The following is a 20726-nucleotide window of genomic DNA, read 5'->3' on the forward strand; positions in this document are numbered from 1 at the left end:
GTATGTTCTTTGAAGATGTTAATACACACGTGTCCCTTTGAAAAGTAAACAACTTTCACAAGTCTTATTGTTATGTGTGTATCAGTGATTCTAGACAATCTAATGCATTCTGGAATTCTAGCTTCCATTGCGTAGTTAACAGTAGTATCAGATCCCTTCTGAAATTAACTCTTAAGTCGACTGGTGCCCGAAATGCTTCTTCAGTATAAAAAGCGTCCTGAACGGTCGAATGTGATTCAATAGCTGGAAAGTCATTAGTCCATTTGTGTAGAAATATTAATTATCAGGAAAATTCTGCTCGCTCACCCTCTGCCTGGCGACATTTCGCCGAAGGCTGTCCCGGAGACTGCTATGCCAGAGCCCGAGGGGACGCCCACACACTCTGCCCTGGCCGCCTCCTGATCAGAGAACGGGCTGACCGGCGCCTCCTCCTCCTCTATCTCGCTGACCTCTTGGTAAGACTCCAGGTCAGGCGCCATGTCCTGGGAGCTGGGGCCTTCAGCTATGGCAGGGCTGGAATCGTCCATGCTGTCGTCCTGAGGAGGGCCGCTGCGCAGAAAGGACTAGGCTGTACCGACTGCTGACCACTTCCGGAAACAGCTGTTACTATATCCTGCCATCTCTTCTCAGGTCATCCATAACACCTGCTTTCTATCTTCATATCTAATCGACAGTGAAAGTTTTAGATTTCCCTAACCCGGCCTAGTTATTAGAGGCATTTAAGTCTCATTTCCGACAGGATTATTCTATCTATAGCTTAAATTGATGGTGTGGAAAAGTACAGATCTTAGAGCACGGCTGTAATACAGGGAACACCTCGTAGGTTGCAAGCTACCAATCTGTTTAATGGAAACCAGTACCGAAGAGATCAGTTCCAACTACTGTACACACTCTGGACAGTTCCCATTGCTTTGGCAGCTGGCGGCTCAATTTTAGTCCAAGAAGAAATTAGGAGCGACCTTTGGAACGAGTCCGATACAATCACTCAACCATTTAGCAAAACAGACTCACTGGCAGCAGTTCACAGATCTGTGCACAAACTCACGTGGGTAATATTGTGAGGTACTCGGGACCACAGGAACACTTCCCCTGTATGCCTGTATTGTCCAGTATGAAATAACCTTACGTCTCTTCCTGTAGTTAATATCTCTGAGAAAAGCCTGCGTTTTATTAGTCACATATTTATCAACAGAACAGTTCTGCAGAGAGACCGTTAATGTAATTTGTATGACACCAATTGTAAGGCTTCTCACCTGTTTTCAAGCCGTGCCAACGATCTGACCGTTTTCAGAACTCCAGCGCATATTATTCTGCAGTGATCGTGTACGCCATGGCAGATTTAGTCAGAGTATTCTAAAAAATTAACTCCCATCCTGCACATATACAATAGCCAGTCTTATTACTGACGTCCAGCAGCAGTGTGTAACGTGCAGTAAGTCGTTTGATCCATGTACATTCTCAAAGATGTGATCCTTTTCTCGATCTTATTTGAAATGTTTTAAACTGACTATAGTAGTGTATGTCGTGCTAACAGCTATAAAATTATGGCACCTAAAAAATTAATTTATCAAAAATCACAATGGAAAACCATTTAAAATCTGATACTTTGCACTAAACTCTGAACAAACTAAAAATGCCTAATTAAAAAGAGATACAAAAAATTATTTTGTAAGAATCTTGCAAAATTGAACCCCTGTGATTGAAAAAGGAATTTCATAAAATTGCTGTACTACCGAAAAGAAATTTTTGTTTGAGTATAGAGGAACGTAATTGTTCTATTGTGCTGTTGAATTAATTTCATTTTTGTACATTATTTTCGATTTAATGTTCTATGTCTCGATCTTTATATGACTATCTTCACTGATGTACTTTGGTACGATGTTAACGGTGTGCGAGCGTCTTGTTTTTTCTGGCGCGAAGTAAGGAAGGAAGAAGGGATGTAAAGTTTTTCTGTTGTGCTCAGCTATCGGACAAATCGTAAATTCGAGTTGCGTACAAAATGGAATGTATGTCGCTGAGTAAACGTTGTAATTGATGGCAGCAAGGCATCATCAAGGACAGTTAAATACGAAACTTACATATGAATCCGTTTGTAGTCTATGTTATTCAAGAAACACGTCAAGCTACTAGTTTCCAGACCTACAAGAGAATCCGGTTTCCAGACAGAAGAAATTCAAGAAATGGATTGAAGGACATCCTCAGAAAATAGTTGAGTATTTGTTCTTTACAATTACCATTCGACCCGGCCAATACTTTTTATTCCATGAACATTACAATTAACCGTCACCCAACTGTGCGTAACAGGAGGAGGCCGTTAAAAGTGTCACAAATACACTGCCTTTATAACTGTAAGGCTTCCATCCGTTTTACACAGCTGTGCCTAGCTGCTGCAACTATTTTATCACATTCGTTTTCACCACCATTCGTAACTTGTCCAGTGCAACTAAAACATATGCCAAATACCAAGGTCCAAGAAACAGGCCTCTATTGATGGCTGTTATGCATCCAAGGGACATTGCGGCCTCCCGCGGTACAGCCATGGCTGCAAGGTTGCCTGCATGGTAGGCGTAAACTGTATGACCACAACGCATATCCGGTGAGGCTCACGGAAGGCGCCAAGACCACCAGAGGATGTGAAAGTGGCTGCACTACTTTACGGCAGCAAGCACATGCTGTGATGTAGAGTGTGACAGCACCACCCCACTTGGAAGCCGTACAGCGCAACAACTGCACGCGTCCCTGGGAGCTCTACAGTCATGTACAACTACTGTGTACTTTATGGATACTTAGAATATGGGGCGACCATACTAATTCGTTTCGGACTTTGTGACTAAGTAATTATTAGCGAACTTTGATATTTTACACTGATGCGTTCCATAGGACTCAACTTTACTCTTAATAAATTTGATGATTCAGTTCTTCCACTTCATGGTTTTATACCCTGCGGCAGACAAAATTTTGAGTAATATAACACACGGTGACGTCCGTCAGAGCAGGTTCTCGCTCCATGCCAACCACACCGGTGCCTCAGACACTTCGCATGTAACTGTCACACAGCACATTTCACACTGCGTACCACAACAACTCCTCAGACACTCTACACATGCACAGTGTGTCACCCACTCTACCAGGAGATTTGCAAAAGACCACATGCAGTGAACTCATCTATAGCTCCATCTACATGAGCTATCTGCAGTTCACACTTAAACGCTTGGCGCTAGACCTCCAAGTTATTTCTCAACGGTACCACTCGTAAACAGCACCTGGCAAAAAATTACGATGGTCATTTCTCCCTATGTAGAGAGCGTAAATAAAAGGCTTTCGGATTCGAAGGCGAAGGTTTGTGATAAATATCGAGAAAATACCGAACTGTAACACAAAAACGCTTTTGTTTTCATGGTTACCACCCTAAATCTCAAATCCGTGACACTAACCTGTTTCGCGCTGGCAGGAATCCAGCTGCCCTTTAAGGAATTTTGGGGTAGTCTCCGTCAATCCTATTTGGCTAGTATCCCATACCGAACAGCAGTAATCTGGCAGAATGAAGACAAGCGTAGTGAAGGCATAGAAGAGTTGCTTCCAAGCGTTCTGCCAGTAAAACACAGTCTTGATAGCTTTCCCCCCACAACATTTCTACGTGTTCATTTTAAATTACGTTATTCGTAATTAAAGATCCTGGGTATTTCACTTCACACCCTTTCAATTTGTTTGGCTTCTCGTGTGACCGAAGTCTGATGGATTCCTTTTAGTACTTCGGATAATCTCTATATACAGTCAACTGCCACTTATAGCACTATACATTTTTTTCTGTGTCTCTTCAATTGCGTTCCGATGACTTATAGACGGTAAATGACAGCATCATCTGCAAAGACACTAATAGGGCTGTCTAAATTTCCTCGTTTATCCTTTCTATGAATTATTACAGCAGAGGGCCCGTAACAATTTTTTCTGGGCAACACCAGATGTCACTTCCGTTTCACTCTAATTTCTCGATTGCTACGAACTGACCTACTTCAGAGGGAATCACTAAGTCAGTCGCACAAATGAGGTTTAACTCTAAAGGCAGACTATTTAATTAGAAGCCTCTTGTGATGAAAGGTGTCTAAAGTCTTCCGGAGATATGGAAAACTTATTGAGATCCCATGTCGGTAGCATTCATTCATTACTGCGTGAGAAAAAAGATCTAGCTGGTTTCTCACGAACGCTATTTTCTGAATCCCTGCTGACTGTCAGTACATCTTTCTCTTGAAAGTAATTCATTATATTCGAACACCGTGTCTGTTCCTAAACCCTACTGCCAATCGACGGTATGATGTGCGGGTGCAATTCAGCGCATTACTGGCTCTGAGCACTATGGGACTCAACATCTTAGGTCATAAGTCCCCTAGAACTTAGAACTACTTAAACCTAACTAACCTAAGGACATCACACACACCCATGCCCGAGGCAGGATTCGAACCTGCGACCGTAGCAGTCCCGCGATTCCGGACTGCAGCGCCAGAACCGCTAGACCACCGCGGCCGGCGTCAGCGCATTACTCCTGTTTCCGTTCTTGATTACTGGTGTGACCTTTGTCACCTGCGACATGTTTCGTCAAGCGAGCATACTCTGGTATGCCATCAGGTCCGGTAGACTCTCCTTTATTAAATGACTGAAGTTCCTTCGCTACACTGGTAGTACTTAAGTCGCTCATGCTTGCAGCTTTTATAGATTAAAATTATTAAATATTTACTTCATAGACTTTGGTGAAGTAATTTCTGAGAAATATGTTTACCAACTTCGCCTTAGTGGCACTGTCGTCGGTATCACCATTCCTGCCACACAGTGGACGTATTTATTGTTTTTGCCGCTGGTATACTTTACGCACGACCCAATGTTTGTGCATTCTTTTAAATCTGGCATGCTTTTGTATCATGGAGGATCAGTTCTCTATTTGGAGTACGTCTCAATTGCCATCGATACCATTTTTGAATTTAAGAGGGATGTAATGGATTTAGGTCCAAAAGTCCATTTTTCAAAAATATTCTCTTTATTTACTCAGTTTATGTTGTGTGCGAGTTTTTATCATGATAGCGGCTTTATAAATGCTTTAAATTGTTAAACTGATTAACTCTGCCCTGGCGGCACCTTTTCACATATTTGGGAAACTGCTTGCATCAGCGGAGTTTTTGTTAGTGTCAAGGCTACATTCTTTCGAGGTCTTTGGCTGACCTCTATATCTTTGCCTGGAAAGTTTCTTGCCTGTAGTTTAAGTTTTGACAATACTAACAAGTTAGTAGGCCGAAGCTTGAATTCGCAAACCTTTACATGGAAGTCAAGATTTACGCATAATGGGTGGTGGAAAAACTGTTTAGGAAACAAAGGTTTCATTGGAATCTGTTTACCAGAAAAAAAAGAAGCATCTGGAAATGAAGATAAGCTTTCAGCTTCAGCATCAGCATCTGAACTAGGGCCAGGAGAATTGCACAGGTGAGTGAATGATATCGATTCCACTGGATTCAGACACTGATTTAGAGCTTCTCTGCCAGGCTATGAAGTTTTCATGTTGATGTTATAGCTGTAAAAGTAAGGAATGCATGTTGGTTGTTGAAGAAAGAGTAAGAATAGCTCGTGATTTTAAATTAATTTGTAATTCGGGTAGCTATGAATTTTAATTTTCCGCCTCCAAAAGAACTGCCACTGCTACGTATGAAAGCAATTTTAGGTTAGCGTAAGCTCTGAGATGCCATGGACAGGGCATTGTGTGGTTTTCTCAACACGCCTCCACCTTGTGCAAGGTTTCAAAAAATAAATGTATGGTGATGTATGCGATACTACCGAAGTTTCTATGAAGAAAGCAGTGGAGGAACTGGTGGAAATAAACCGAGAAAAAATAGATCCTGGGCTAAATATTCACGACAGTGAATCTCTTAGAAGTGTTACTGAGCTGTGGATCATTCACACTCTGAAGGGCACTGAGGGAGTCAGAGCAGATCACACAGTGAGTGAGCTGGTGCCTCCGGACATAGTGAACAGCCTGACAGAGCAGAAAGCTCTGCGGTAAAAAATGTGCACTGGTCGAGAAGCCAGTATTGAAACTTATCCCCGGCGACAAAAGCATAGTAAACACCGTGGGCGGACTTTGAACCATCAGTGCTCAAAAATATGCTCTCGGCAAGTTGTGAGCGAAGTTAGAAAAATTTACAGCTCGGGGGTCGAATCCTTCGGGAACGAGCTGAGGTCAAAATGAACACAAACCTGTGCCTGAAGCCAAGGTGGCAGGAAGTGTGAACTGCAGCTGCTGAAGCAAGTGACGAAAGCGGACGCCGGGAGGCCACAGAGAAGAAACGTACATCTGGTATTGGCGGTCAAGAATGTCATAAAAAAGGGTCAAAGGTTGGGTGGCCTGGCATGGAACAAAGCCGACACGCATACGGAGGGTGTCACGTCGGTATGAGTGGTAGTTCACCGGCTTCTGCGTATAGACTCAAATGGGCTAGTAGGGAAGGCGCCAGTGGCGAGACGGATCCCCAAATGGTGGATTGTACTTAGACGGCGTAAGATGGACGGCCGTGCAGAGGAGGAGACAATGCATACATAATCCAACTTGGAGCGGACAAGAGATCGATCGAGGTGGAGGACAGTACGGTCAGCTCCCCAAGAGGTACTACTCAATACACGAAGGACAAGGACCGGGTGCAGCGTGCAGCCAGGTAGGACACGTGAGGAGACCAACTGAGTTTCCTATAACGGGAGAGCATTTTGCCCCACTCGCAAGAACGGTGGAAGAAACACCTTGTACCGCCAGAAGTTGACGCAAACGGATTTGGTAGCAGAAAAGCGGGAACCATTTGTGACACTCCACGAATAGAGACGGTCCAGACAGCGTTGCAGGAGTCAAGTCCGCTGGGAGCTGCAATAAATAGCAAAGTCGTCAACGAAATGAGCCGGAAATGCCAGCTGGAAGGCAGTCCATAATTGGGTTGATGGCTATGGCGAAGAGGACGACACTGAGTACGGAGCCCTGAGGCACCCCGTTCTCCTGTGAAAAGGTGTGGGCTAAGGAGAAACCCACATGTACCCGGAAAACTTAATCTGTTAAAAATTGCCGGATAAAAGTGGGAAGACGATCACGAAGGCCCCATGTGTGCATAGTACGTAGAATACCAGTCCGCCAGCAGGTATCATGGGCTTTCTCCAAATCAAAGAACACGGCCACTGTTCGTCACTTCTGCAGAAAATTATTCATGATTAACGTCGACAGGGTGACGATATGATCAAACGCTGAGCAGCGCTTTCGGAACCCACACCGAGCATTAGTTATAAGATGGTGTGACTCCAGCCACTACACTGATCGACCATTGATCATACGTTCTCTCACCTTACAAACGCTGCTGGTAAGGTAAATTGGACGATAGCTGGAAGGAAGAGATTTATCTTTATCAGGCTTAGGAAGGTGAACAACACTAGCTTCACGCTAAAGCGTGGGAAATATACCGTCAATCAAAATACGGTTGTAGGTATCGAGCAGAAAGTGATTTCCCGCAGGAGGAAGATTCTGCAGCACGAGGACGTGGATTGTATCGGGCCCAGTAGCAGTAAACCTGGATGAGGAGAGAGCACACTCGAGCTCCCTCATAGGAGTATTTTAGCATTCTCGATTCAAAGAGAGAAAAGATTACACGAGCCGCCTCCACCTGTTTCCGAGGAAGAAAGGCAGGATAGTAGTGGCTGAAGCTTAAAACCTCCGCAAAGTACCGGCCCAAAGCGTTGGAAACGTCTGCATGGTCGACTATGACGTTTCCCGCCAGTCAGACCAGGGAGCGTCGAGTGAGCGGTAGTCCCAGAAAGCCAGCGCAGGCCACCCCAAACTAGAGAGGACGGACTAAATCTGTTGAACGAGCTGGTGAAGGAAACCCAGCATGCTTTCTTGCTTACCTTTATAGTGCAACGGCACTGCGCACGTAGTTGTTTGTAGAGGATGCAGTTCGTTAACGTAGGATGACGGCGAAAGACACGAAGCGCACGTCGCCGGGCACGAATCTCATTGCCGCACTCCACAGTCCACCAAGGGACCGGGACTCGACGGGGAGTGGTAGTAGTAGTAGTAGTAGTAGTAGTAGTAGTAGGGAGAGAGGATTCGGGAACCGAGAGAATAACGTCCACGAGGTGCTCGACCTCCTCAGCTGGGAAACGGCCGTTCATCAAAGACTGCCAAGGAGGAATAGAGCCTCCAGTCAGCAAGAGGATTTCCAATGAGCGGTCTGCTGTGGCGGGGTGTGACTACAGGCGAGTCACACAAGGGAAGTGGTCACTCTTAAGTATCGTAAAGAGCACACCAATCGAGACGTCGAGCGAGCTAGGCAGAGCACATCGAGAGGTCAAAGCGGGATGCGTGGAATTAGAGAGAAACGTGGTTTCGCCGGTGTTAAGGCACACAAGATTCATATTGTTAAGAAGATCCGCCAAATGAGAACCTATCGGGCAGGCAACAAGCGAGCCCCAAAGAGGATGATGGGCATTGGTGTGACAGAAGCAGAAGGGGTGGAGGAAGCTGAGCAACGAGCTGCCTCAGGTCCGTCCTACTTACAGCAGAAGACGAAGGGATATAAATGGCGCAGAGGGAAACGGTAAATTCGGGAAGGGAAACATGAGCAGTAACTTCTTGGCTTGCAGGTGGGTTTGCACGGGGACAGGAATCCCCGCCATAAGGGGAAGGTTCATCCGTAGCGAAGTAAAATGTGAAAGAGTAAAATGGTCTTGAGGACGTAGTTTCGTTTCTTGGGGACGGACTACAAGCAGACATTGCGATCGTAGGAGCAGCTGGAGGTCCATCCTGTTAGACCGAAGGCCACGGATATTGCACTGTAAAAGGGCCATAATATTTAGGAACACCGGAGAATGAAGAAGAAACACTCACCTCGACGGCCGCTTAGGGTGGGCCGTCGAGGGAGGATGGCAACTGGAATCCACAGGTCGATCACCGGAGCTTCCCTGGTGTCTGTCAGTTGAAAAGGGCCGACGAGTCGAAGAGGGGGAAGACTGTCTTTGGATTACTGTTTTGACTTTTGGTGAATTGTAGAAGAGCAAGACTAGTGAGAACACGAGGTACACAAGAAATCTTAGCGGGAGTAATCCTTTTTGAATTGACAGTTCGCAGGCTGCGTTGCAACCGTCTTCGTCGGTGAGGGCGAAGAGCAGGTAGCAGAATCTACAGCCCGGGAAGCGGGAGACTGAGTGTCAGCCTTAAGGCGAGGCGACTTAGCCACCATCGAACTGAACTGTAAGTCACAAGGTTATGTAGCCACGTTCTTTTTGTGGGAAGCGGAGAGGCTAACAATGTGCCGTAGCTTCCAGACGAAGGGACAGTGTTTACAGCTCACCAACAGATTCGGGGCAACAGGAAACGGTCCCTTTTCCTTCACCCTTATCTCTTGAAGGGCACTACAGGAAGGAGCGGGAAGAGCACTACAAGAGAATATTCCGGGAAGTGAACCAACTTAAATCTTTGGCGTCTCCATGGAGTCATTACATTTACTTGCTTTAATAAGTAATTGCGGAAAAATTTGCGCAATCTGGATCTAATTTTCCTACAGTGCGATGTAGATTTTGGGAATAATTTGTACTGTTATCATTCCTACCTTATGACGTTTCTGGCTGTACGATGTATATGACCACTTATCCACAACTTGTATTTTAAATTAATTGTTATGGCGTACTTTGGATATATGGTATTTTAAAAATCAGCTTCTATGTTATAAGGGATCCGACTGCTGCTCTAAGACGTGTAATAAAATTATCTCCTTCCAACGAGTATGCAAAACCGTTTGCTTGACAGTTTTCATTTCTGTTGTATGAACTGTAAATGTATGATGGGTTTTGTCCCAGTGCTTGTGCAAAAGGGTATAACTAGATATCGATATATTCTTTTGGTACAAAGCTTTTATAGTTTAAAGAGAACACTGTTCCCTTATACCTAAGTTCTGTTTGTATCATATGAGAAAATTTTCTATAAATACTAGGTGTGATAGTGGAGGTATGTACCAAGCTAGAGTACAGGGCTATTACAAATGATTGAAGCGATTTCATAAATTCACTGTAGCTCCATTCATTGACATATGGCCACGACACACTACAGATACCTAGAAAAACTCAAAGTTTTGTTCGGCTGAAGCCGCACTTCAGGTTTCTGCCGTCAGAGCGCTCGAGAGCGCAGTGAGACAAAATGGCGACAGGAGCCGAGAAAGCGTATGTCGTGCTTGAAATGCACTCACATCAGTCAGTCATAACAGTGCAACGACACTTCAGGACGAAGTTCAACAAAGATCCACCAACTGCTAACTCCATTCGGCGATGGTATGCGCAGTTTAAAGCTTCTGGATGCCTCTGTAAGGGGAAATCAACGGGTCGGCCTGCAGTGAGCGAAGAAACGGTTGAACGCGTGCGGCCAAGTTTCACGCGTGGCCCTCGGAAAATTGGCTCATGCCACAACTGGAGACCGACAGCGCCGACTTCCTCTTTCAACAGTATGGTGCCCCACCGCAATTCCATCATGATGTTCGGCATTTCTTAAAAAGGAGATTGGAAAACCGATGGATCGGTCGTGGTGGAAATCATGATCAGCAATTCATGTCATGGTCTCCACGCTCTCCCAACTTAACCCCATGCGATTTCTATCTGTGGGGTTATGTGAAAGATTCAGTGTTTAAACCTCTACCAAGAAAATTGCCAGAACTGCGAGCTCGCATCAACGATGCTTTCGAACTCATTGATGGGGACATGCTGCGCCGAGTGTGGGAGGAACTTGATTATCGGCTTGATGTCTGCCGAATCACTAAAGGGGCACATATCGAACATTTGTGAATGCCTAAAAAACTGAGTTTTTGTATGTGTGTGCAAAGAATTGTGAAAATATCTCAAATAATAAAGTTATTGTAGACCTGTGAAATCGCTTCAATCATTTGTAATAACCCTGTATTTCGTACACTTGTCTCTATCCAACATAATTCTTTGCCATTTGTAACACTAGTTTTCACTCACGAGTGCGCTAAACGATCTGTGCATCCACACTGTGCTTTTAAAACATTCTGCTGTCATAATTACGATGATTTTTAATTTATATAAAGTGTTCACATGTCCCAAAGGGACGAATGAGGTGTGTATCATCACGTCGTTAAATAGAATAAAAAATTGTTAGTCTGCACCCTAAAAACAATTTTTTTAACACTTAATGTGTTTCATGACCTTTTGACCTGCTATATTGTGACAACATTGTCTTATTACCACTGTTTAAGTATTTGACTTCTTAATTTACGTAAAATATTACATTGAAACCAAGAACTTTATATCTGACTCCCTACGACAGATGGCGGTTACTGTGTTATAACAAACTCTGTTATATTTGATGTCATGTTATTTGTGTATTTTTCTTTTTACTGGTCCTGTAATCTGACAACATATAATTTTACCTGTTGATTTTTATTCTTACATGTTTAAGTTGTTTGAAAATAACACGCCAGCGTATGTTGGCAAGGTGCATTTCCACTTTTTTTGCTATGCCTTTTTAATGTACAATTTTAAAATTGAAATATTCAATTAATGATTTGCAAGTGCGCTTTAGTATTTTGTGGTAACCTCTTGCCAAATAAAGTATTGTTAATCCTTCACGTGACACGCCACATAGAGGGCGTTCCAAGACCCTGTCACACCGAGGTCTGCTGTATAGGTGAATGTAAACAGCGGCTTCAGTTATTTCGATCGTTTCTCAGTTTTGGTTACTGATAGTAACTTTATACCAGTGCCTACGAGTTTCAATTGTACACCACAGGTATGTTCTTTCCAACGGTTGGTTTATACTCAGGGTATTTGTGGATTTTGTTTTTTTTTCACTGATCGCTATGTGAAATTTTTTAACTTACAGCACTGAAGATGATCACTATGTAATTTAAAATCGATTTCACTATCACTAAACCATCAATATTACGGCCAACGCTGACCTTCCTTTTAATTCAACGCAAATGAGCTGCAAGAGCCAATGTAGGCACGGGGCATCTCCGCAAGAGTGTGAAAAAGGACAGGAGGAGAGAAGACGAGCAGCACAGAAAGAAGCTGTGTTGCGAGGGCTGGGGCCCCGTGGTCGGCGAGCACGTAGGCTTACTCACCAAAGACGGTGAGCCATCTGGGGGGGGGGGGGGGGGTACGTTAGTTTGGCTGTAGTGATTTTTTTAAGTAAGTCTTCACATTTTCCGTTGCTTCCCCCTTCACGTTTATGTCGTTAGTTTATAACGAGATGAGACTTAGGAAGGTGTCAAGAATTTGTTTTTGAAGAAGTATATATTTTGAATTTGTTCTTGGTGGTTGGTTGCTTGGTTTAAAAGCGAGAAAAAGAGACCGAAATACGAGGTTATTGGTCCCTTGCTAGTAATAAAACAATGCCACAAGTGTGAGAACGAAAAAGAGGAAACATGACAAATCGGAAAGGAAGGAAAAGGCACAAAAACGAAGGGAAGGCAACGAACACTAAAAGGAAGAGGACAACAAAATAAGAGCCGCTAGAAACAGAAGAGAGTAAAACATGAAAGATTACAGAGGCTGGCCAACCATGAGAATAAGAAGGGAAAGCCAGCCACCATGCAACACATTAAAACCGCCACCCTAGGGTGGAGGACAGAGGGACAAAGGACATGCGCTAAAACCTACATAGCAGTATAAAACCCACTCTCACGGATAAAACGTAAAACTAGAGACGCTATGGAGGCACTGTCGCCCAACACCGAAGGCAGAGTGCTGGGAAAGTTAAAAGTCAGCCGCAGAGCGGCTAAAAGTGGGCAGTCCAGCAAGCGGAGCACGACCGTCATTTGGGAGCCACAGCGACACTGAGGTGAGTCCTCGTGACGGAGTAGGTAACCATGCGTTGGCTGTGTACGGCCAATGCGGAGCCGGCAGAGAACAACTGATTCCCTGGGAGAGGCCTTCTTGGTAGACTTCCACACAGTCTCAATGATACGCAGTTTGTTGTGGGTGCTGTTATGCCATTCTGTCTCCCAAAGCCGGAAAACCCCGCGGTGTAAGACAGAACGCAGGTCAGCTTCGGAGACGCGTATCTCCAGAAGCTGTTTCCGCGTCGCCTGTTTGGCCAGCCTGTCAGCAAGTTCGTTGCCAGTGATTCCGACGTGTACTGGGGTCCACACAAACACCACGGAACGGCGGGACTGTTCCAGGGCATAGACGGACTCTTGAATGGACGCTACCACAGGGTGGCGAAGGTATCACTGGTCGATAGCTTGTACGCTGCTCAATGAGTCAGTACACAGGAGAAATGACTCGCCAGGACATTTTTTTTTGTGGTTTTCGGGCGCACAACTTCAATGGTCATTAGCGCCCTGACTACTCTAAGAATGCACCGCGAGGCACAAGTTGACAACAACAACTAAAAGGGAAAACACAATAAAAGACAGACTGACAGGCACAGGATTAAAAAACATCATCAAATGTCCTTAGCGAGGTTTGTCAAATTGATAAAACAAAGAACACGAGCAGCTGCTCGTGGGTCATCCGCTAAAATGGCATCTAAAGTAGTAGGCAGGTTAAGATCGAGGCGCAGTGTTTTAAGATCGGGACAGGACATTAAAATGTGACGAACCGTCAGCAAGTGCCCACATGGGCAGAACGGCGCCGGCGCAGCCGTCAGCAGATGGCGATGGCTGAACCGGCAGTGTCCAATTCTTAACCTTGCTAAAACGACCTCCTCCCGCCGAGAAGGGCGTGAGGAGGACGTCCAAGCCACGGGAAGAGGTTTTAAGGCCCGAAGCTTGTTGTCTGTAAGTGCAGCCCAATCGGCATGCCACAGCGACACAACGCGCCGACAAATGACCCTGCTAAAATCGGACGAAGGGACACAACAAGAAGCTGTCCGAAGCTGGAGGACCGCAGCCTTGGCCGCGGCATCTGCAGCTTCGTTCCCAGGGATACCGACATGGCCAGGAACCCACATAAAGCTAACCGGCGTACCGACGTCCACCAGCTGCTGAAGAGAGCGTTGGATCCGGTGTACGAAAGGGTGAACCGGGTACGGATCACTGAGGCTCTGGATGGCGCTCAGGGAATCTGAGCAGATGACATAAGCAGAATGTCGGTGGCGGCAGATGTACAGAACAGCCTGGTAGAGGGCAAAGAGCTCAGCTGTGAAGACCGAACAATGGCCATGGAGCCGGTATTGGAAACTTTGTGCCCCGACAATAAAGGAACACCCGACCCCGTCATTGGTCTTAGAGCCATCTGTATAAATGAAAGTCATGTTGTTGAACTTCGAACGAAGTTCCAAAAAACGGGAGTGGTAGACCGAACCGGGGGTGACCTCTTTTGGGAGCGAGCTGAGGTCGAGGTGAACGCGGACCTGAGCCTGGAGCCAAGGTGGCGTGCGGCTCTCGCCCACTCGAAAGGTTGCAGGGAGTGAAAAATGATGGTGTTGAAGGAGGCGACGAAAGCGAACTCCAGGGGGTAGCAAGGCAGAGACATACAACCCGAATTGAAGGTCAAGAGAGTCGTCAAAAAAGGAACGATAAGAAGGATGGTCGGGCATTGACAGTAGCCGACAGGCATACCGACAAAGCAGTATATCGCGCCGGTAGGTGAGTGGCAATTCGCCAGCGTCAGCATGAAGACTCTCTACGGGACTGGTATAAAATGCTCCGATCGCAAGTCGTAAACCCCGATGGTGTATGGAGTTGAGGCGGCGTAAGATGGATGGCCGTGCAGAGGAGTATACGAAGCTCCCATAATCCAGCTTGGAGCGGACGATCGACCGATATAGACGAAGTAGGACGGTTCGATCCGCTCCCCACGACATACCACTGAGAACACGGAGGACATTTAAAGAACGGGTACAACGGGCGGCCAAATATGACATGTGGAGACCAGCTAAGTTTCCTGTCAAAGGTAAGGCCTAAAAATTTGATTGTCTCCACGAGTGGGAGAGCAACGGGACCGAGTCGTAAGGACGGTGGGAGAAACTCTTTGTAGCGCCAGAAGTTAATACAGACCGTCTTCTCGGCAGAAAAACGGAAGCCATTGGCGACACTCCAGGAGTAAAGACGGTCAAGAGAACGCTGAAGACAGCGCTCCAAGACACGTGGACACTGCGCGCTGCAATAGATGGTAAAATCGTCCACGAAAAGGGAGCCTGATACATCAGCTGGGAGGCAATCCATTATTGGATTGATCGCGATGGCGAAGAGAGCGACGCTCAAAACTGAGCCCTGTGGCACCCCATTCTCCTGGCGAAAGGTGTCGGACAGGACAGAACCCACACGTACCCGAAACTGTCGATCCATTAAAAAGGAACGAATAAAAAGAGGGAGGCGACCGCGAAAGCCCCACGTATGCATGGTGCGGAGAATGCCCGCCCTCCAACAGGTGTCGTAAGCCTTCTCCAAATCAAAGAACACAGCCGCGGTCGGGCGCTTCCGCAAGAAGTTATTCATGATGAAGGTCGACAAGGTAACCAGATGGTCGACAGCAGAGCGGCGCCTTCGAAATCCACATTGTACATTGGTAAGTAGGCGTCGAGACTCGAGCAGCCAAACCAATCGAGAGTTAACCATTCGCTCCATCACTTTACAGACACAGCTGGTAAGCGAGATAGGTCGATAACTGGAAGGCAAGTGCTTGTCCTTCCCCGGCTTAGGAATCGGGACAACAATAGACTCGCGCCAGCATGCGGGAACATGTCCCTCAATCCAGATGCGATTGTATGTACGAAGAAGAAAACCTTTACCCGCAGGAGAAAGGTTCTTCAGCATCTGAATATGAATAGAATCAGGCCCTGGAGCGGAGGACCGTGATCGGCCAAGTGCGGTTTCGAGTTCCCGCATGGTGAATGGGGCATTATAACTTTCACAATTCGAGGAGCGGAAGTCACGTGGCCTAGCCTCCTCGGCCTGTTTGCGGGGGAGGAAGGCAGGGTGGTAATGAGCGGAGCTCGAAACCTCGGCGAAAAAGCGGCCGAAGGCATTGGAGACAGCCTCAGGGGCCACAAGGACTTCATTCGCGACCTTCAAGCCAGAAATTGGGGAGTGGACCTTAGTGCCAGATAGCCGGCGCAGGCTACCCCAGACAACAGAAGAAGGAGTAGAACTGTTGAAGGTGCTGGTGAAAGCAGCCCAGCTGGCTTTCTTGCTTTCTTTAATAATACGACGACACTGAGCACGTAATCGTTTATAATTAATACAATTCGCCACTGTAGGGTGGCGTTGAAAGGTGCGTAAAGCACGTCGACGAGCACGTAGAGCGTCCCTACATGCTGCGGTCCACCAGGGGACCGGTACGCGACGTGGAGAAGAGGTAGGGTGAGGGATGGAATATTCAGCAGCAGCGAGAATGACTTCCGTGAGGTGTGCGACCTGACGATCGCAGCTTGTGAAGGTTTGATCCTGAAAGGTCGCCCTGGAAGAGAAGAGCCCCCAGTCTGCCTTGGAGATGGTCCAACGAGAGGAGCACGGAGAGGGAGTATGCTGCAGGAGATGGATAATACACGGGAAGTGGTCGCTCGAATATGTATCAGCAAGGGCATACCACTCAAACCGGCGTGCAAGTTGGGGAGTACATATAGAGAGGTCTAAATGGGAATAGGTATGAGATGTGTCCGAAAGAAAAGTAGGGGCGCCAGTATTGAGGCAGACAAGATTGAGCTGGTTGAAAAGGTCTGCTAACAAGGAGCCCCTCGGGCAGGATGCTGGAGAGCCCCAAAGAGGATGGTGGGCATTGAAGTCTCCAGTTAACAAAAATGGTGCAGGTAGCTGAGCAACAAGTTGCGTCATGTCTGCCCTGGTAACGGCAGATGACGATGGAGCGTAAACGGTACAAAAGGAAAACGTAAAAGTGGGGAGAGTAATGCGGATGGCAACTGCCTGCAGGCCGGTGTGCAACGTGATGGGATCGTAGTAAATATCATCCCGGACCAGCAACATAACCCCTCCATGAGCTGGGATACCTACCACAGGGGGTAGGTCAAAACGCACAGAGGTGTAGTGTGCCAAGGCAATTTGATCGCATGGGCGTAGCTTCGTTTCCTGGAGGGCTACGACGAGCGGACGATGCGAGCGGAGCAGCAACTTCAAGTCCTCTCGGTTGGAGCGAACGCTGCGAATATTCCAGTTAATAAGTGCCATCGGAAGAAAAGGAAGATGAGAGAAGGGGTCACCTAGAAGGCCGCTGAGGGCCTGGCTTCGAGCGAGCACTGCCGCCGCTATCAGTAGGCGGACAGTCATCGTCCATTGGTTCTATAGGTTCATCGGCCATCTTGGGAAGATGGCCGGGAGGGGGAGCTTCCTCCGCCGGTGAACGGCCAGATGTTCGGCTACCAGCGGTGCGGCCAGGCGAAAGGGATGACGGCCTGGGGCGGCAACCGCTGGGTGGCGCAGGAGAAGAAATGCGCCGTGGCGGAGAAGGAGAACTGTGCTTCCTATTAGCCTTCTTGGATGGTCGTTTGGTGGAAGTACCGGACGAAGGCTGGGAGGTCGAGGTACGTAGGAAGTCTGCACGGGACGGTTCCTTCTTGAAGGCCCGTGCATCTGACTTCTGGGTCTTCGTCTTAGCAGAAGCTGATGAAGGGGCTGGTGTCTGTGGGGTGATGGGACGAAGAGGAGACGTCGACCGCGCGATCTTAGCACTGGCCGAACGGACGACCGTGGTGCTGAAGGTCAGATCGCATGTCTGGGTTGCTACCTCCCGGGTAGTCCGAGGAGAGGCGAGGACAGTGCTGTATTTCCCCGCTGGGAGCAGCGTGGGCTTCCTACTAGCCAATAGCTTGCGAGCAGCCGAGGTGGACACTTTCTCTTTGACTCGAATTTCTTGGATACAGCGTTCTTCCTTATAGACAGGACAGTCGCGGGAGGATGCGGCATGGTCACCCTGACAGTTCACACAACGAGGAGACGGAGGTGGACAGTCACCCTCATGGGCATCCCTGCCACAAGTGACACATTTAGCCGCATTGGAACAAGACTGTCGAGTGTGATTGAAACGCTGACACTGGTAGCAGCGCGTAGGTGTCGGGACATAGGGGCGAACAGAAATAACCTCGTAGCCCGCCTTGATGCGCGATGGCAGCTTAACACTATCGAAGGTTAAGAAAAGTGTCCGGGTCGGTACAAGGTCATTGTTGACCTTTTTCATGACCCGATGGACAGCCGTCACGCCCTGCTCAGCGAGGAAAGATTGAAGCTCCTCGTCAGTCAATCCGTCGAGAGAGCTACTATAGACTACACCACGAGACGAATTCAAAGTGCGGTGGGCCTCCACCCGGACAGGGAACGTGTACAAGAGTGTGGCCTGAAGCAGTTTTTGTGCCTGAAAGGCACTCTCAGTTTCTAGTAATAAGGTACCGTTACGCAACCTGGTACAAGATTTGACAGATCCGGCTATGGCATCTACGCCCTTCTGGATAACGAAAGGGTTGACAGAGGAAAAATCCTTTCCGTCCTCAGATCGAGAAACTACGAGGAACTGTGGGGCAGGCGGTAGGATTTTTGTCACTGTTGGCTGGTCACGTTTCCGTTTGTGGGTCGAAGTCGAAAGCGATGGAGTAGAATCCATTGCGGAGGAATCCCCCATGATTGCCAGCGTCTCCGATGGCGCGCTCCTTCCTTGTGGGGACCCTCTCAGAGGGCACTCCCGCCTTAGGTGAATGTTTACACCTCAGGTCACACCTCCCGAGAAACAGACGGAGGGACCAATCGGCATGGTCAGAAGGTATCAGCTCAGGCAATCACCCCTCCCCGGGCCTGGCCTTTACCAGGGGGTACGCGCGTGCCTTACATGTCTACCCAGGGCGGGGACTTACGCGTTACCCCGTCACCGGCTACGCGTGCGAACGCGTGGGTCGGCCTTCAGACACGCACAGGGAGGAAGGAAGAAGAGGAAAAAGAAGAGAGAGGGAGAAAGAGGACAGACTGTCTCAAACGCCGAGGCGGAGACCAGAGAAGGCAAGGAGAAGAAGGCAATGAGAAAGCAAGGAGAAGGAGGCAAGGAGAAAGCAAGGAGAAGGAGGCAATGAGAAGGCAAGGAGGAGTCAAGGGAAAGAGTAAGGAAGACAGTGAAGTGGAGAAGAGCAAAGAAAGGAACCAACAAAAGGAAGGAAGAAACGAGAAGTGAAAAACCAAAAAGACCACTATTATAGGTCGTGAAACCGTCCGTCTCCGGACGCAGGCGCTAACTACCCCCGTGAGGGGGATGGACTCCTTTTAGTCGCCTCTTACGACAGGCAGGAATACCTCGGGCCTATTCTAATCCCCGGACCCGCAGGGGGGCTCGCCAGGGCATGAGCGGATGTACTCAAGAGCATGAGAGATGGCCGCCAGCTCTGCAGTGAAACACTGCAGCCAAGTGGCAAGGAGTGCTGCTCAATATGTCCTCCATGAACGTAAGTGAAGCCTACGTGACCGTCAGCCATTGAGGCGTCGGTATAAGCCACTTCAGAGCCCCATGACACGTCAAGAATCTAGAGGAAGTGACAGCGGAGAGCGGCGGGGTTAACGGAGTCCTTAGGGCTATGGAAAAGGCCCAGACGAAGCTGCGGCCGAGGTGTACACCATGGAGCCTTACGTGAACGGACCGCAAGTAGAGGAGTTAACTGGGAAGGACACCAGTTCGGAGAGAAGGGTCCGCACGCGAACCGCAATCGTTAGCCCCAATCTGGGCCGCCGATGCTGGAGATGGAGTGCCGGAGGCGGGGAAAGGAGAAGGTAGTTCGAATGCTCAGGGGAACTATGAATGTGTGCCGCGTAACTGGCGAGCAGTTGCTCACGTCTGATCTGCAGTGGAGGGACCCCACAGCCTCCACCAGTACGCTGGTCACCAGATCGTCCTGAAAACTCCTGTCGCTAATCGCACCCCAGTGGTCCACAGGTTCGAGTAAATGCAATGCTGAAGGTGCTGCCGAACCATTTTTTTTTTTATTTTGGTTTTAGGGCGCAAAACTGCTAAGGTCATTAGCGCCCGGTCCATGACTGAGGAAATAATAAAAACTGAAAATTGAAAACAGCAAAAATTGGAACGAAACTCAAAAAATTGGACACTAAAAGCAGAAACAAGGCTTAAAATTCCACTACAGAGAGGGGTTGATGGTCCCCGATAAAACTTCAAATGACTGGCGTCATTTCACTGTCACTAATAAACTGGAGAACGCGGTCGGCTGAGCGCGTGTCATCTGCTAAAATCGACGATAGATCAGGCGATAGCTGTATACGGGAGCGTAACGGATTAAAATAGGGGCATTCAATTAAAAGGTGTCTTACCGTCCACAGCTGAGAGCAGTGGGGACAGAGTGGGGGAGGATCGCCGCTTAAAAGATGTCGATGGCTAAAAAGACAGTGCCCTATCCGGAGTCTAGCTAAAATCACCTCCCGACGACGCGTTCGGGAGGAAGAAGTCCAAGCGCAAGGAAGAGCTTTCACTTCCCGCAATTTATTATTGGGAACTGTTGACCAATGCGCATGCCATAAATGAGCAACTTTGCGACATAAACCGCTCCGTAGATCGGTGAAGGGAAGCGACTGAATAGCTGGCCGAGGAAGAGAGACTGCAGCCTTGGCCGCTATATCGGCCGCCTCATTCCCACAGATACCAGCGTGTCCCGGGAGCCAGAGGAACGCCACCGAGACGCCCCCCCAGATGGAGCAAGCGCAGACAGTCCTGAATCCGGTGGACCAGAGGGTGCACAGGGTAAAGAGCTTGGAGACTGAGGATAG

General features: G+C 47.9%; 1 protein-coding gene across 1 annotated transcript in view; it reads right to left on the minus strand.

The window, feature by feature from the left end:
* Nucleotides 1-20726, minus strand: part of LOC126195786 (fibrous sheath CABYR-binding protein-like) — a 151025-nt gene that overhangs the window by 18570 nt on the left and 111729 nt on the right. Inside the window, exon 6 of the mRNA XM_049934420.1 lies at nucleotides 307-549. Coding sequence (XP_049790377.1) covers nucleotides 307-549 — 243 coding nt within the window. The remainder of the gene's footprint in view (nucleotides 1-306; nucleotides 550-20726) is intronic.

This window comes from Schistocerca nitens, chromosome 7, assembly GCF_023898315.1.
Source record: "Schistocerca nitens isolate TAMUIC-IGC-003100 chromosome 7, iqSchNite1.1, whole genome shotgun sequence".
Taxonomy (NCBI): Eukaryota; Metazoa; Arthropoda; class Insecta; order Orthoptera; family Acrididae; genus Schistocerca; species Schistocerca nitens.